Raw genomic sequence first — 18,114 nt, 5'->3', positions numbered from 1 at the left:
AAGATCTGTTGATTCAACAAATTGACTGAGACATCGTTGTTTTGTCGAATTCCTCTTATGATATGCACTCCCGCAGCCCTGCATTTGCATTTATGTACATCTCTGTCGCGGTCAGATATTTAAACACAACCCAAAATCATTTGTCGGCCATGAAATTAGCATCTCAACTAATCAATTAATTGTACTGTGTAACAAGGTATGTATAAAAGCAATTACCAAAGGATGTATAAACCAATCGTGCACCCAACTATCTGTCCAAACATGCTACTTTTCTGACACATATAAGAAAAATGTATTAAATTCTTGATTAAAATCCTGTTTTAGGACATTAATATATGATATAGTTTCTTGAAAAACTGCAACATTGCCCAAAATATCAGAATTGAAATATCAATATAATGCTTTTCTTGATGGATTGCTGCCCTACAGTTGAACATTCACAACAATATTTACAAATTTAAAGCATATCAGAGGCAAAACTATATTTGTTTTGATATTTTGTAATCATTCGATCATTTCTCAAACACTACCCAATCTTACATACCATCAAATTGTTTTGGGTGAAAGACTGCCTGATAAACATTTCAGAACAGTGTCCAAAAAATTTTCTGACCATATTTTGATGATTATTAATGTTTTAATAGAATCAAGTACTCACTGCAGTTGTCATAAGTAATCATATTGGAGAAAAAAAGCATTTACAAAAGAAAGATAAAAGAGAAAAGTCAAAGATCTCTTGATGTATAACACATTTTGCCAAGCGGGCAGTTATATTTGCTCTTGAAAAACAAGCTGAGGGTAATTCCCTGAACTGTCAGGGCGACTGAACCCTGAGGGCAGATCGGGCAGCTTGAGCGAAACAGCCCAGGGGAGCGGCGGGAAAGTCTGTGATACAGTAGCCGCTGAAGACCGAGCCTCCCAGGAGAAGCTCAATACGCGCACGCACCAGACAACAAGCCGCTACGAGCCATGAGAACATGTGCTGCACGGTCCCGTTTGTCCTGACGCAGCAGCGGAATGGGAACCCGGAGGCCTGCGGACGACAGCGGCTTCACATCTCAGCGAGCTGGAGTGAGCAACATGGACAGAATATGCAACAACTCTGTTCAACCTCTGTTGAACCCCCGTCTGCCTGCTAGGTTGATGAATAGCAGAAATACAACATAATAGGATAAATAATAAATATTTAGGAATGGAGGAGAGACATACAGTCACTCGAGGTTGTAATAAAGCCAATAACTTTCCAATAATGTCATGAAATAGTCAAAGATTTTCAAAGCCATGATTGAGAGAGAGTGTTGCATAGTCTAAATCTTAAATGAATAAACATCACGGCTCCCCGTTCCACCTTTTCCACATATAAGCAGCACATAAACTGCAAAATGTGTTTTATTAGGATATTAGCAACAGTTGTTACATTTTGAAAGGATTTTCTAATGTTACTTCATTTATGTGATAACTTATTATATTGTTGGCAAACTGTTTTGGTTTTTTTACAATAATGGTTCAAATATCTTATTAAATGTTGGAAAGTTATTACAATATGAGTTTTATCACACTGAAAAAGGCCCCAAATAATTACAATAGTGGCAGATATTACATTAATGGTCATTATTACATTATTAGTTGTTACAGGGGATGGTAAGAGACCAGAAACGGAGATCATTTTGGACTTAAATTCACTGAAAAAAACATAATGAAACCAGTATTTTTCATGTCATTGTCCTTCTGTAGTCAAACATTAGCAAACCAAATATATGTCTACTTTGTGTTATTTTTGTATTTCTGTCTCATTAAAAAAAAGCAACTCTTCGTTTAACTGCACCTATGAGGGCAAATAGATACAAAAAAGGTGCAGAAATACCTTCCAACAGCTCCACATGAGCTTGAGGTTATGTGTTTTGTTTTTTTCCCATGTCGAGAAAATGCTAACAAGCCATTCTGTTAATGACAATAATAAACTACTTCATTGAGAAAGCACAGATAATGTGAGTTAGAAAACTGACTGTGGCTTTTTGTGACTCCAGCTTCTATTCAGCAATGCAATCATACCGATTTTGTCCAATGTGCAAAAGGACACAATAATCTCCATCATGCTGAGGAAATATGTTTTGGGGATTTGACACAGATCCAGTCCAGCAGACAGCAACTTTCACTCCTGCAGTTGCGAAACAAGTGGTTGTGACGAGGCCTCTGATTTCAGTGACACGGACATTTTCTTCACACTAATGGTTTGTATAGCTGCCAGAATCTTATTTGACGTGACAGATAGTCGTTGTGTAATACCAAAGTGTCAACCTGCACGTGGCCCCGGGGGCCACTTCGCGGTGAGCTTGGTGATTTCATTGGCAAGTGTCAAGCGGTTCCCTTTGGGTTGAGCTCCTACAGCAGTTGAACGTTTTGGCTGCTTTCATAATATGAGATACGTACACTGGCAGACAAATTCAAAAAAAATCCCTGCGAAGAAGCCCCATGGCATATTAAGACGGAGAGCACTTAAACAATATTGAATTTTCCAGTTTAATTTATGTCTGTTTTATTCCGATAGCTATTGGAAGATGTCTATAAAATTTTCACGAAATGTCAAAGGATTTCCCAATGACAACAGACTGTAACCGTCCAGGCAAAAAAAAACGTTGACCATTCCTTCTGACTATTTCTTCATAAAATCTGGGGGTTGGAGCATTTTGTTGAGGGCACAAAACAAAATGGAACGTATCACAGCGTCTCTCATGTGAGTCAACCTCATAGCCACAGTGATACTGAAGCAGGGCCTTCCAGCTCTGAGAAGAATGGATTGTGTTGGTGTTATTGTGATGCAACGACTGCAAGCGATCTCAAAGTGTGGGAGGATTAGGCTGCCTTACAGAGCATAAACCCCATTGCACCCCAGATATGTCCTCATATTTGGCGATATGGCATATATAAATCTGTGCTTGTGTGTCCTTGCGTTGGCCATTCGGCTGACTTTCAGCAACTGCTGCTAGATAGATAAATAGATAATTGGATAGACGACTTTACCATATCAGATGTGGGGGTTTTTTTTCTGGGTGGAAGCCACAGTTGACAAAGTGCTCAGAGCCATCTGTTGCTGGATCACCAATACCCATCAAGCTTTGTAAACAAACAGCAGGCACACAAACCTCCACATCACCCAAAGTTAATAATTTCAACCATTGCTATGCAAAATGTTGCTTTGAATCCCAAGAAAAAGGTTGACCAATAAAGAACTAGCACCTATTTTTATTTATGATGTAACATGTGGGATGCATAGTAGCAAAAACAGACTTTTTTTTTTTAAATTATAGCTGAAAGAGATATTGATAAAAAAAAAAAAAACATTGTACTTGCAATTTAAGACTAACATGAATCATTTTTTGATCTGCTGTGTAGGATCTGTTATGATAAAATATGAGTTTAACTGTTTCCCAACATATTTGTGTGAAATGATTATCAGAAACACTTGACAACATCAGAACGTCTTGACGGAACATTTGTAATGTGCCCACAGGAAAGTCCTTTTTTTTTCTTTTTTTTTCTGAATACCTGCGGTTCTCCACTTTTCAAACAGATAACAGTAATCCAACAGTAATCTCGTTAAACACTGACCCCAGTGGAGCGCGGCCAGTGCTATGAATAGATTACCGCAGGGGAGGTAATCCCGTCAGAAATCATCCTCAATGTGAAGAATAAGCCGAAAATCACCCTTGCTCTAAGCTTAAAACCTCGCTCAATATGTTCTCAGTCTCAAACAGGACAAATGTTGTTGCATATCAAACCCACTCCTGTTCGGGGGGGGGGGGGCATGCAGGAGGAACTATGACCGATGTCTTCAACAGTAGAAAATGTTGTGCTTTGGAAAATGAGGCTCGGTGAACAAGAGACAAAAAAATATCCTGTTTTTATCTGTAAATGTTCTAGCCTGTATGGTTTACAAAGCTCCACAGCGTCCTTTAGATCACAGCAATATCTCTTTGGAATCAATTACACTGAAGTTGAAGTGGAGCGCAGCATGTATTCACTAACTGATGACTTTTGCAAGCAAAAAAACCCCCCGGCAGCTCATGAAAAGGACAGCCACAATGAATATTTGCTTGATATAAACTGAGTCAATTCAAGCAATACAAACAAAAGCAGGCTATATAATTAAAACTAGACAGGTTTCTTTCAGGGTTTTTTTTTTTACCTGGGTTTTGGAAAAGGGAAACATTAATAAGCAGAACATCAAATGACACTTCTATATCAGTTCAAAACTTGGCTTATATTTGTATCTGTATCGGGTTACAGTTAAGGACGTTCAGCTTTTTTTTTCACTGCTGCCGGAGATATTGGATTGTGAGATCAGAGTAGAACCCTACAACCTGTCTAGTACCTGTTATTTGGTACGACGTTGCTATGGTCACCAAGTGAAACAAAAATCCTGACCAAAGTTCAATGGACCCAGATGAAAGAGTCCCACTGCACTGTACAAGCCACTATGAAAACACACAAACAATAAACTGTTTTTCTTTTTTTTGTTTTTAGCTATGTATGTCCAGCTTTCCAAGTGTTATTAAACATGTTAGCACATTCTTGATTCCACATGCTGCTGGGTGTTTCCGTCTTCTGTGCACGTTTGTGAAATTTTGGAGTTGCATAGAGCTAAAACAAGCCTGTTTTGGGATTGTTGAGGAAAGCCAGACTACATTAAACAAATGCATGCAAAGGGAATCGATGCAATTTCCACCAGGTGAAGTGTTGAGCACTATCATGTATATCTGTATGGCAGCATGGCAGGAAAGCCTAACAACTACATTGCCATACATTCCTTCTCTACACCTATCTTCCACATTGTTAGAAGTAGGAAAACAGCTGGAAATGACTCATCGATTGAATTTGAAGCCATATTATTTTTACACCCACACAGTGGAAAATTTCCAAAATGAATCGTGCAAGGCAACACATGCACTTCTTGGTTGGTTAAGAAAAAATTCCATAATTCTAGGACACGATTAAGACTTAAGATACTTATATCCACTCTGTGGGTCTCATTGTGTGCTCCCAGTGACACCCTCAATTTGTGCAATTGATTAAAGTTGTTGGCTGGTCAGTGCACTGTGCACTCCACTGTTAGTGATAATACTGCGGTACAAGTTCTGTTTCATCCAATAGCGGTAGCGTTTGTCTGGCTAGTGTCTGACACCTGATCCCAACCCCGACCGCAGTGAAGATGGACGGGTCTCCGTATTGACGCTGTGAAGCTTTGTCTCCATTGTCCTGATCTATCACCTATCTTCCTCAGCCAGCTGTTCATCCATGTGGGCTCAGTCGTCTTCTTGTTGCTTGTTTGACCTCCAGGGACCCCTCAGGAGAGCTCCAGGGGTCGAACCTGCTCCACACAGTGTCCGCCAGGACAGAAAACGCCATGTGTGAACTAATCTATGTTCTCCCCTCCTTCAACAGTCTGACCCAACCTTCAGCTTTATTTCTGGAGAAACAAGGCAAAGAAGCAAGGAATGGCGGCGAATCCACTCATTATAAACACTGCCTAAATAACATCAATTATTCAATACAAGATCTTCATCCTTCATTCAGAAGATTTGAAAATGCTTTCTGTCCTGTGTGATTTTTCTATTTCACTTGCATTATGTACAACAACAATGACAACAACAGTTCAGCTCTTCAGATGAGTCATAAAATGACTCATACTATATCAATGAAAAACGTATTACTGTGGTGGTTCTGTATTTGACCAATTTTCATTAAAAACACTTGATGAACTCGAAGTTCTATGCCCTGCCTATTGATCGTCTCATCATTGTTTTTGGTTACTTTGTTAAGGGTTGGAAGACAGAGAGATAAAGAGTCTGAAAACACAAAAGACATAAAAGACACACAAAACACAAATGGAACAAAAAGATAGAACCAAGAGCAAAATGACAGCTGATGAAGTTGCCCTCGTGCAAAAAAGTGTAAAACATTCACAAAACATATTGGAAAGCGCAGAAAAAAGCATTGATTCGCAGTTACAACTCAAGAAGAAATATATTGTTATTTTTCTATTATATCCACTGAATGGGAACACGCTGATCATTTTGTGATGATTTCAATTCACCAAAAACTGACGGCAAATCTGATCCTCCTGCGGTGAAAAACAAGCAAGAGAATTTGGTTTATTTGGTGATTTCGTTTTTGTCGACAACTATAAAACAATTTGATGATCATATTGACATGTTAAAAAGTGACTGAGCAATTCGTTTGGCCAATGAAGAGAAACAACTTAGATAATCGTGCAGAATCACTACAGTCAGTTCAAAACGTGTGATCAAGCAGTTATGTAATCATTTTGACAAGCCTGAGCCTGGATGCTTTTTCTGTCCCTCCGAGTTAATCCTGTGATTGACTCGTACCACAACTCTCACTCAATGTCAACATCTGTATCATCCGAAAAGTCGGATCATGTTACACTGAGTCCAATGAGGCCTTCAGAGAATCTGAATTCCCACTTGCACCGTGTTCCATTTGAAACTCTTCTCCGGTAGGTGCGAAATACAGCCGCTCTCTGGTGCATCTTATTTGTGATTAACTAGATGAAAAATCAATCAACTGTTACCAGAAAAGAATAATAATACAAATAAAACTCCCACAGTTTAATATAGATAATGGCGATTTCTCATGAAGTGCCTAACTATAAGTAACAGATATTTAACAAAAAATATGGGTGAAAAGTGAGAAATCTACATTTGTTTTGGTTTTGTTACTAATTACAGTGGTTTTTAATTTACTTAATTTTAAAATACAAATTACCATTAAGTAGCTTTTTTTCATTTTCCGTCTCCTTGACTTAGAGCCTTAATACTTGCTTCTACTGACTCCAGCTGAAAATAATTCCATTCTTATAGAAGAAAGACACCACACAAGTTCACACTGGTTTGTTTAAATCTAACACACACGGATCACACAGAAATCATTGATGAACGGTCTCTAAATTTGCAGAGCAAATACATCATGAAAGCACTGACAAAGCACATTTTGTTGATTCCCTCCTTGTGAAACGCTGCACGCGTACCTTCAAAAAGCCTAATGAGTTTCTCAAGGAGTTCACACAAGAAATTAGCTTTCCTATTATTTATGAGCAGATATACAACAGCCAATAATGAGGTTCTGTCAGCAGTTCAGAGTGAGAGACACAAAAAGAGGCTTTCATTGAGATGAATGTCTGCCCGGCCAATAATGGAGGGAGGAGGAGGAGGAGGATGAGGACGAGGAGAAGGGTGAATTCTGAGTCAGCAATTGGCAAGAAAAGAGGAATGACTTGCAGGCAACTTTGGAGGTCGATCAACTCTGCTGGCTGAAAAGACTCACCTTAAATGGACACATTTCAAATATTAGATCAGATTTCTTATGCTTGATAAAAAAATAAATAATAATAAAGTCTTTCCCAGATGATGAATCGCTGTGCTAAATAACTACACGAAGTGTGATTTATCCATCCAGGACACTCCTCTGACATCTAAAGTCAACAAAAAGGTCTGAGAGCCCGAAGCAGAGAGCACAGAGGAGAGTAAATGAGCCGCTACCAGGTGTCTCGCTTTGACCATTTCAGAGCACAGACTGTAACTCCTCCAGACAGACTATTTCCTTTGACTTTGTTGTAGAAGGAGCCGGAGGAATCAACAAGATAGCAATCTGTGATAAAGGTCAACAACAGGTGAGGAATCCTACAAATGAGCACCCGAACTTCTCTGTTTGTTCAACAGACCTGGAAGAAGTTAAAATAAGTGTGTTTTATATCATTATCATCTACTATCTATTTGCATGGGCAGACAAAGAAGTTGGATTGTTATTACGGTGACTGTCAACTATACAACTACAGTCAGGACCACATGGACTGGGAGTCACGACACTCTGGAAGCCGTCATTGTTGTTATTGTCCATCTATTTGCGCATGTATAAAAGAAAAATGTACTACGGAGTCGGATTATTTTTAAAAAGTTCAACCTTGGGTGCCATTTTCAAAAAGTTGCATTTTTAGTGCCTCCGATCACTGTTGGTGTCTAAACGGACACCCTGGATAGTTTGTCAGTCTGTCACAGAGCAAACACAGAGAGACAGTGACGCACATTCACCAATTCACCCTGAATGCATGTTTACCGAGGGCGAAGTTTATGTTTTTGTCTGTGTGTATTTGTTTTTTGGTTTTTATGTATGTATGTATTTTACCAATTTTTCGCAAAAAACTACCGACCTGAATTGCATGGAATCTTCAGGGATGATTTGTCATCATCCAAGGACCGATTCATAAGATTTCGGGATCGAATAGCTCCTGGAGATGTAAAATATGCTGCTAGCGATGCCCACTCGGCTCCACAAACAAATGTGGCATTGGCAAAGGTATGCCCCATTTAGTTGTGAACTGTGGGCGTACCCAGAGAATTCTCATGCTCAGCACTTCTTTTAAAGAAGGTTGGGCTCCTCTGTAATTACTGCTGTCAATTCCTCAACTTTCCATCTCCACTTTAACATTCATTTATGACAGCGGAGTGAGAGTGAGAGACGATAAAAGCTTTTTTGTGTCTGAAGTCATTTTTGGAAATGCCTGGGAGGTCACTGCACTGAAATGTTGCTGAAAAACTCTGCCATTAAAAGCTCAAAGAGCTGCAGCTGATGGCCTTGATCCTTCATTAAATATTAAGAGTGGCTGAGTGCAGTGTCTGGTAACCACAAGACTGTCCGAGTCCGACCGCATGAGGCTGTCAAGGAGGAGGAGGAGGAAGAAGAGAAGGAGCTGGGAGAGAGGTGGTTTGGGGGCATAAAAGATGGAGTAACTGATTTGTTCTTCTGCGCCTCCCTGTCCCGTCTCCCTCCCCCTTTCGGACAGGATTTCTCATCGAGCTGATTGAGTCACTCACAGAGGGGCGGTGCAGCGAGGAAAAAACACGCCGTCCACACGACAGCCACATTTTAAAAGGTCACTACATCTTCAAACGACAGAAACTGTGTCAGGACCGATCTGGCAGCCCATCTCTGTCGAAGGATGGGAGGTTTAAGGAGGCAGATATTCTGCCCAGCAGCCTGTGAGTGCTGAGAACAGCTCAACCATGTGGAATAAAAGCAACACGGGAAAAACAAACAAGTCAATAATTTCTGTGAGGACACACTAAATTAATATTCCATTACCATCCTGAAACTTGGCAGTGAAGCTTTCAGCTGTCAGTGCTCTTGCTTTTTTGTTTTATCAAACAGAAAAAAAACAACAAAAGAAAACACACACATCATAAATAAACTTTTAAGCCAATTTTTAAATGGTAGTTTTACTCCATTATATCCCCTGTATCAAAGGTATAATACTTTAGTCATTCGTTTTATGACTGAAATTCAATTTATTACCGCTGCTTTTGGCACTGACCCATCATCACAGCAAACAGAAGGAAACCCACACGCAGGAGCGTGTACAAGATAGCTACTGCTTTTGTCACGTGCGATTTGCATGGCCACAAGAGGAACTGTGTTTTATTTTAAATGTTTGAACATGTGATCAATTATGACATATTTTCCTGGGTGCAGACTCTCAAACGATCAGACAAACTGGAAAGAGGGCAAAGCTGATGCAGCTTCTGCTGTCGAAGCGCTCCCACGAGCCTCTGCTGGCACCTGATGAATAACCGCCTCAGTCATCAAGCATTCAAACACACATGCATGCGATTGAAAATACAGCACAGTTTCATACATGTGTGGATGTTGTTCATTGAGGAGTTTTCTTTTTTTTTTTTTATTTTTTACTTGAAATTACACAAAAAAAAATCTATTTGAATTAGTAAATCAGATCACGATCCGGAAAAAACAAGTAAAATTCTGTCATAAAACGTGATCATGTGTTTCCACGTTTGATTCCAGTTGTTTGTGTTAAAGGAGAAATAGTCAAACGCCTTCAGAATCCAAGTCTGATTGCAATCGACTGCAAGTGTCGGCAAACAGCAAAGCCTGGTGGATGTTCAAATGCACAATTCGTTTTTCTCTCCGGGCACGCTAAAAAGCAAGAGATGGAAAATGCGGGCACGTCGTCTCCGTGTGAAACCCACACTTCGGCTTTTTTTTTTCCTCCTCTATCTCCTCGTTGCAGCAGACGCTCAAGGTAAGCCGAGTTTGACCTTGAAAGAGGAAGCTGCAGCGAGCTTGAAGAGCAGATAATCGGCTGGTATGAAGCCCCCCCTTCCCCGCTGTGTGTGCAGGCGCTCGCAATTTGGGGGCACACACATTGTGGGGGTTCAATCTATTGTGTGTGTGTGTGTGTGTGGAGAGAGATAGTGCACATGTGAGTCAACAGAGAGAAGCACAGAGCTATTGACAGTTTTATCATGCTCTTAGCTACATGCAAACACTTCCCCAACACAAAAACACACACATCATCATGCACACTGACACACTCTGCCCAGAACAAGCTAATCTGTTATTTACTGATGCTTCTGTTCATTTAACAACAAGTAAGAAGGCTAAATGACTTCCGCACAAAGGCAGTCGTCAATACAGCAACGACTGGAAAACCAGAATCAGACGTGCTTGGAGGGAAAGGCATAGGTCAATATGGCAGCCTTCGACAGGCAGGACACAAAGGATGTGGGGCCAACAGGGGCCCAGAGAGGCTGTAAAGAGACTAAGGTGGATCGATGGAGGCTATTCTGAGTCTGACAGGAAGATTCAGACTCAAAGGTGACGGGAGACAAGAAAGATGGAGGGAGAGTAAGTCTGGAAATGGTTCTCAAATGATAAAGCACAGAGGCCAAACAGGGACAGCAACAGCACTAGAACTTGTGAGGAGAGACACACTGTCAAGATTTCTACAGTACTTTTCACAGACAGACCAAAACAGCATTCAAAACAACAGGTAAAAGATGAATTTACATTTCTAAAATGAAAAAAAATAGACTATATGACTTTGCATTAAAAGCACAAGACTCAGAAGCCCAAAGCTTATCTTCACGCGTGAGTCTTACGCTGATGGTTAAATGAGTTCACAGAATCAGCCAACCCTGAGAAAACAGGCAAAACGCTTGGCTCTAACTGCCACAAGGTTCGATCTTAAAGCAACTACTTGGAATTGTGATCACATTAAGGTACCCTATTTTTCTGGCTATAAGATGCCGTGTTTTTTTTCCAGTTGTTAGGCTTGTCATGTGATTTAGGCCCCATTTACACGACATTGTTTCAAGTGAAAACACAAAGTTTGCATTTACACAGCAACGTTTTGAAAGTGTTGTTGTTAGTATGCCGGGCCACAAGTTGGTGCAGTTGGTTGCTTTTTGTAATGAAACCACAAACATACGAGCAGAGAACAGTGTGCTATACACATGAACAATGACGAGTACACGAAATGCGTACAGACAGATGACAAAGATAGATTGTTATTTCGGTGTCAACTACTGTCAACTACAAATCTACCAAGTCCCAGGAGAATATGGACTGGGAGTCATGACACCACTGTTCTTTTCCATTTTCACTTGAAAATGTTGTCGCGTAAACCAGGCCTTATATTCAAACATGGTACTGAGACCTAAGAGGGCAGGTAAAAGAAAAAAGAACACCATTTTTACTCTTATGCAATGAAGATGCTTTAGTTTGTTTGCTCTTTAGGTAAGAGTGAGAACTGAAAGTGTATCCTGGAAGCAACTGGGAGTCAATGAAGAGTGTTGAGCTTGGTTTGTATGAGACCATCTGTTTGAGTAATCTTGCAGTCATATTTTGGATTTGTTGCACGCAGCGGATCGAGGCCAGACACACTGAGTGAGGAGAAGAGTGCATTACAATCATCAATTCAAGATGAGATGAGGGCCTATGGAAGCATCTGTAGTTCCGTATGAGAGACAGTCAACACAGCAACATGTACTGTGAACTCCAGTGGCTCTATGGTCGCAAAGAGAGAAAGGAGAGGAAACAATGTAGAGTGCCAAGTGAAAATTGATGATCTAATGCTCTCTATTGATGTGTTGCTGTTTATAGAGCAGATTTAGGAGCAACATCTGACCAAGGATAAACAGAATCTGATATCCTGACATATTAACGAGGCAAAGCATAGAATTACACTCTGATAGGAAACGTTTGAGAAATACACAAAAATAATTGCAATTAACATGCATTATTACCTACATTATTTACAAATTTTGTCCGTGTTTACCATTTAACTTGTGGATTTTTCAATAAACTCCTCAAAAAAGACAGGAAATGACCAATTGAATGCAGCAGATCAGCTCAAGGGTCCATGTTTGAAGCCAAACGGGACACTTGTTAGACCAGAGTCTAAACATGGAGAAGTAATCGAACTAATAACTCTTACATAATTATTTGAGCAAAATTAACCTTCAACTTGTCGAAAATGGCAAGAAAAGCAATTGAATATTGAATGTTTATATTGGTGTTATATATGATCATCTCAATGATAGAAAAACAAGCTTGGAACTGCACACACATTGATTCAAACCCCATTCTTTTTGTGACTCTTTGACCGAGAAACTGATGTGTTCCCCCTACATCTCCATTCTCTCTATTCTCTTCACCCATCCTTAAAAAAACACAATTAATAAGAACAGATTAGCACTGCTTGAATTCAGGATGTTTGAATTCACAGTGTACCATGTCTTCCTAACCCCAGGAGTGCAGTATGAGCTGTCCTAATCCGCCCTCTGCTGCGGCCTCCATCCAACCGCACTCGCATGTCAACGCAGCCGAATTAAGACAGAACATATAAGGCGCTGATCTCCCGAGTGTTTCCAGGTCGACTAATACCGACACGCAATGCTAAAATAATCCCTGCCACCCGTTGGGTTTCCAGCGAGCTAATACTTAATAATAATGACACGAGCTAAGACTTCTCCCAGCATGAGTGGAAGACAATTAATAGAATCAGCAGCAAACTTCAGAAACAAACACTCGTGCATGTCATCAACTTGTGCAAAATAGCAATTTAATCATTGTCGCATAAAGGCAAAGATCTGACGATGAGAGAACACCCAAACTATGTTGATAAAAAATGTTAACCACAAAAACACGTTGATAGACGTTGCGTGGAACCCATGCTACCAGATTGAGCCCAGCTGTGAACTACTGTCTTTATTCTGACTCACTAAGCATCAAGTGAGCACAGACACAACATTTCTGGAGATATTTTGGGGCAACATATTAAGTTTTGTGCACTTTTTTGTGGCTTTTCTTAAAAATTAGATGAGTTTAGTTTAGATATTCATGTTGAAATACATGTTAAATGTTCCTACAAAGTAAACTAAATCTACATGTTTAATATCAACAATTGTATGAATCTCAAATATAAAGAAAACTGTTATGTGATCAGACTATTGGGATTACAATTTACTCCAAACAGTAACTGAGACCAGCGACTGGAAAAGATTTTTAGGGGACTCGAGTACGACTGCATCTATTAGGTATCAGAGGCGTTATTGATTAGTCATAAAAGACTGTATTCGTGCTGCGAAGCAAAGTGGCAGCCTCTAAATCCAGCAAACAGCACTCTCTTTAAAGCTGTCGACCTTCAACCTTTCCTCAGAAATGTTCGTTGGTTCAGTAGCTATGAGCATCACGACACAGCTGAACGGTGCGAGGGGAAGCTGGGAAATTCCCCCAGAGCGACACAACAAGACCCACACAGTGCAGCGTACAGTCAGCTGCATCACATCTACAGTCATCTATAAGGCCACACCGAGGGTCAGTCGTGTCAACTGAGACTTCAGAGTGAAGCATGATGGGACTCTGCGTGACGTGGGGGGCATATGAGGCGTTGTCCATCCCGCCCACGGACCAGGCAGCGTGAGTCAACACTCCGAGCATGCTCAGTGTCATTTGGAAACATTTAGGCTGCACTGTGAAAGGTTTTCCACTGTATGTTTGGATACTACTGAACATGTCAGAGCTGCATGGCTGAACAGGCGTGACTCTGAGCTGCGGTGACAAATGTGCTTGAAATAAGCCATGACTCAAAACATCCATGCAAAAGTGTCTTGAATGCGATGACATTATTTCTCTGTTTATTCGCCATCATGGTTAAATATGTACAACTCCATCCATCCATCCATCCTCTTTACCATTTTATCAAATTCAGGGTTGCAGCTAACTACACCCTGTATAGGTCAGAAGTCGACCTAACAGCGAACAATCACACAACTATATAACCTCAACTGTTTGGTTTTGTACTGTCCAAGGAAACCAAAGCAGCTGGAGAAATCCTTCATACACTGAAAGAACAAGTCTCATGAGCTTTAACCACTACACTACCGGGAAGTCCTGGCACAAAGTGGAAAAAAAACAGAAAAAACAATCTAGATAGCAGCCTATAACCAAATGAAAGAAATGAATACCTGATCAAGTAATCAATTAGCCAAAAACAAATCCACCATGATTTCTCTGAATCATAAATGTGAAGTAATTCAAGATTTTTCAGTCATATTTTTCTTATGAAAAATTTATTTTTGAGACATACTCAAGACATTTCATGATGGTTGTCAAATTTTCAGACACTGTTTAACCATTTGTATATACTTTTGACAAATTAAAGGCTAAACAATAAATAAATCAACTGAGAAAACCTTTGGTCGTTTGGCTGCTCCATTCAGGAATTGCCACAGTGGATCATTGATCCCCTGCCTTAAAGATTACTGTAAATGTAAAGACACTTGCAAGATACCATAATTATAAAAGCTGAATTGCGACAATATTTTCCTTTCCTTCCTGACAAATCTGACAAATGCAACAAATCTCAAAATTCTGACAACCTACAAACATGGGCTTACTTTAAAGTAAAACTATGACTGAATTGATTCATACATCTTTGTGTTGGCATCTGAAGACAGACAGTTGGTACCTCATTTTTGGAAAAAAAGTAACAATTAGACAAGACCAAACAGAAGAGTGAGGTGGTTAGAACAGGTTGAATATGACTGAACATAATTGTGTGTTTACTTTCAATCCTACTGAAAAGATGTTAAGAGTTTATATCGTCCTTACAATCTTAGTTTAATGTCTTTACGATTCTTTACAAAGTAAACACATAATAATGTGAAATAAAATGTGACTGTTTGGAAACATTTGGCAAGGAAATGTCCTCCATATCTAATTAGATTGAATTACTTGGAATGGCATCTGCTTTTAAAGGCTCATAAATACAAGTAGAGTCTAACTAAAGGCTTGCTTGTGATTTTCACAAATCAGTGCACGCCATCATTCGTCGGCAGCAATCTTCTACAAGCACACTTTTCTGCTTCTCCGCAGTTTGTCCTTGATCTGCTTCTCACTTAACAAATCAAGGAAGTGTTTTAAACCACACAGATGTATTAATTGACTATTCTTGGATCTATTCAGAAAGTGAATGGAAAAAATCTCAATCTACACCACTGTAATTAGACCATCTATCAGTTTTCTTTTTTTTTTCTTTCGGAATAGCTGCGTGACTTGCAATGCAATCAAATGTTTCGACAAAAGCCCTGATGTGGGGGGCACAGCAGTGGTTTCACCAAAACACTTTTAATCTTTACACCAAACAAGAAGAGAGTGACACTCAAGCAGCGCACTCCAGAATCCGTTCAATCACAAAGCACTTTTGTTAACTTATAACTCGCAGTAATGTCATTTCAACACAATGTAGTGTGGGATTACTGATACCCTGAACATCATCTGAGTGCTTCACATTAGTTTAATGAGTTCATAAAACACAATCTGTCTGCATGAATCAGGAATTAGTGTGTTGGCAGACGGCACTGTGCAAAATTCATTCGAACAAAAGAGTAAAGACTGAAGCCTGAAGAGATACCACAAGAGACATTAAAGAAAAGAAAAAAAAACTGTTTATCAAAGAATCTCCCTCCAAGAGACAAAGATCAGCAAGAGGCTGCCAGTGCATTGCAGGGAAACTGCTACATTACACACTCTTCAACAATGTGCATTGTCACCATTCATCAAGAAAGCTTCTGCTGCTGCTTCATCCAGTTTTCACACACAACTACAGTATTTGGACTGCAGAGAGGAAACCAGGAGAAAGCACACCCACAGAAACAACATGTGAACTTCACATGAAGTACAGACAAGTCCAGGCTTAAACCAGGGACAATTTTCACTTTCACAGGTGATAGTCCACCTGTGTGATCCGAAGAAAAAAAGAAAGAAAGAAAGAAAGAAAGAAAGAAAGAAAGAAAGAAAGAAGCCTAAACCATTCACCAGTAGGAGGTGCTAAGCCTGTTTGGCACTGGCATGCAGTTCAGGACCGCTCTTACACGTGCGCGATTTTGTGCGTGTGTGTGTGTGTGTGTGTGTGTGTGTGTGTGTGTGTGTGTGTGTGTGTTTGCGCGCGCGCGCGCGCACTCTTCTTTGCGTGCGCATATGCCCGCGCCTGTGCTTGCTGGACAGCTCCTGGTGCTGAAAGCACAGCAATCAGCAGTCAGACGGGGCTGCTGTCGTACCGGGACCGCTGCTGCTCCGGACAAACCAAATTAGGCCTCGACACATGCTCCCGTCTACGTGCGGTCGAGTGTACAAGGAATTTGCCACATAGAAACTGGTCCTCTTTATCAGGTTCAATCACACAATAAAAAAAGACACATGGAAGTGTGCATGAAAGTGAAAATAACTTGACATCAGCAGAAGCGAGGGCTCTATCCTATGAGAAAATATCAACATCTCACTTATCTGACAAAACTTTATAAAATAACGAAAACGGAAACAAGAAGATGAAGTGGTCAATCAAGCAGGAAATAGAGGGAAAGGATAAATAGCGGGGAGAGCAAGTAAAGTATGTGGATGGAAGGTGAGAGGAACAGGTAGCACAGTCCATGTAGATAAAGAAGGGATAGAGAAGGGGATTGAAGAGCCATAAGAAAGAGAGAAGGAGAGGATAACTGATTGTTGGTGTAAGATGAAGGGGTGAACCCGTTTGGAAAATGTTTATATAGTCAGTGATGACAGATTAAAGACACAGCATTGGAAAACAAGCTGTAAGAAGAGCTGATAGAATCATGGAAGAATTTACCTGGTTGGTGGAAAGCTGTGCATTCTGGGAGATGAGCAGCTGGACCAAGATGTGGAGCCCCGAGGTGAACAGACCGGCCAAGATGGCCCAGGTGAGCGGCAGCGGCAACATGCTGTAGGTGGCAAACAGCGTGAAGAGGACGTATCCCACCCCGTCACCCAGCAGCCCGTAGCCCAGCCCGGCCGCCAGGATCTGCGTGGCCATGGCCACCCAGGTGACCACGCCGCTGTACTGCAGGTAGCTGTGCGATGTAGTGTCCTTACGCACCACCACTAAGGCACAAATGACAACTTCGATGCCCGTGAAGAAGCCCAGGAGCGTCCCTTTGATGGGGTCCATCGGGGAGGAGGCCAGGGTGAGGTGCAGCACCAACAGGGTGAGCTTAGTCACCACGTCCAGGATGTTCATCACCACCACCGACTTGCGCCTCTGGCCCAGAAAATACCGCTGGTACAGTCGCTCGAGGTCTCGGGACTTGAAGGCGTTCCGCAGCGTGGGGAAGATGACGCCCCGGTACGTGTATCCCCAGTTGAGGAAGAAGTCGGAGTTGCTCGGCGCGCAGTCGATCTGCAGGAAGCCCAGGTCGCTGCTGGCGCGCTCCGGGAACACTTTGGTCCCACCGTTGTTGTGCCGGTCTCCCACTGAGGTCCGTCCCGCAGACTGCTTCCGTGCGCCCTGACTCGGGTCGTAGGGCTCGTCCGGGCCGATGCCCTTCACCCCGCCCTGCTCGTGGATGAACCGCTGCTCGGTGATGTGCCGCACCGCGGTCTGCCACAGCAGGCGTTTGGGGCGCGCGCTGCCGCTGCTGTTGCTGTTGTTGCTGCTGCTCGGCGTCTTGTTGATGGTGTACAGCTCCTCGCTCGCGCTGGAGCACCGGACCTCGGACAGTTCCATCACGGCTCGTTGCTGCTGCTGTGTTTGTTTTCTTCTCCGGTGTGGATGCGTCGGTCTATGGGAGGCTATCTCTCCCTTCCCCGGTTACGGGTGAGCTCAGCGAATTTGGGGAGACGGCGTCCTGTCGTGCGCATCGAACCGGGGGCGCGTGCTTCTCTGGGTTGCGACAAGCGCCGCGCGGAGTAGAGCGCGGCTGGAGGTCATTGTCACGCGAATGA

The 18,114-nt window shown here is 41.6% G+C and overlaps 1 protein-coding gene across 1 annotated transcript in view; it reads right to left on the bottom strand.

Moving 5' to 3' along the window:
- Nucleotides 1-17,896, bottom strand: part of adcy8 (adenylate cyclase 8 (brain)) — a gene marked incomplete at both ends in the record, with an annotated part of 92,915 nt that extends 75,019 nt beyond the window's left edge. The window contains one exon of the mRNA XM_080485963.1: nt 17,003-17,896. Within this exon, the coding sequence (XP_080342089.1) occupies nt 17,003-17,896 (894 nt within the window). The remainder of the gene's footprint in view (nt 1-17,002) is intronic.
- Nucleotides 17,897-18,114: the final 218 nt, after the last annotated feature.

Source organism: Lipophrys pholis (assembly GCF_963383615.2).
Source record: "Lipophrys pholis genome assembly, chromosome: 1".
NCBI classification, from domain to species: domain Eukaryota; kingdom Metazoa; phylum Chordata; class Actinopteri; order Blenniiformes; family Blenniidae; genus Lipophrys; species Lipophrys pholis.
The sequence above is the reverse complement of the archived record's forward strand: the minus strand, read 5'-3'. Positions and strand labels throughout refer to the sequence as shown.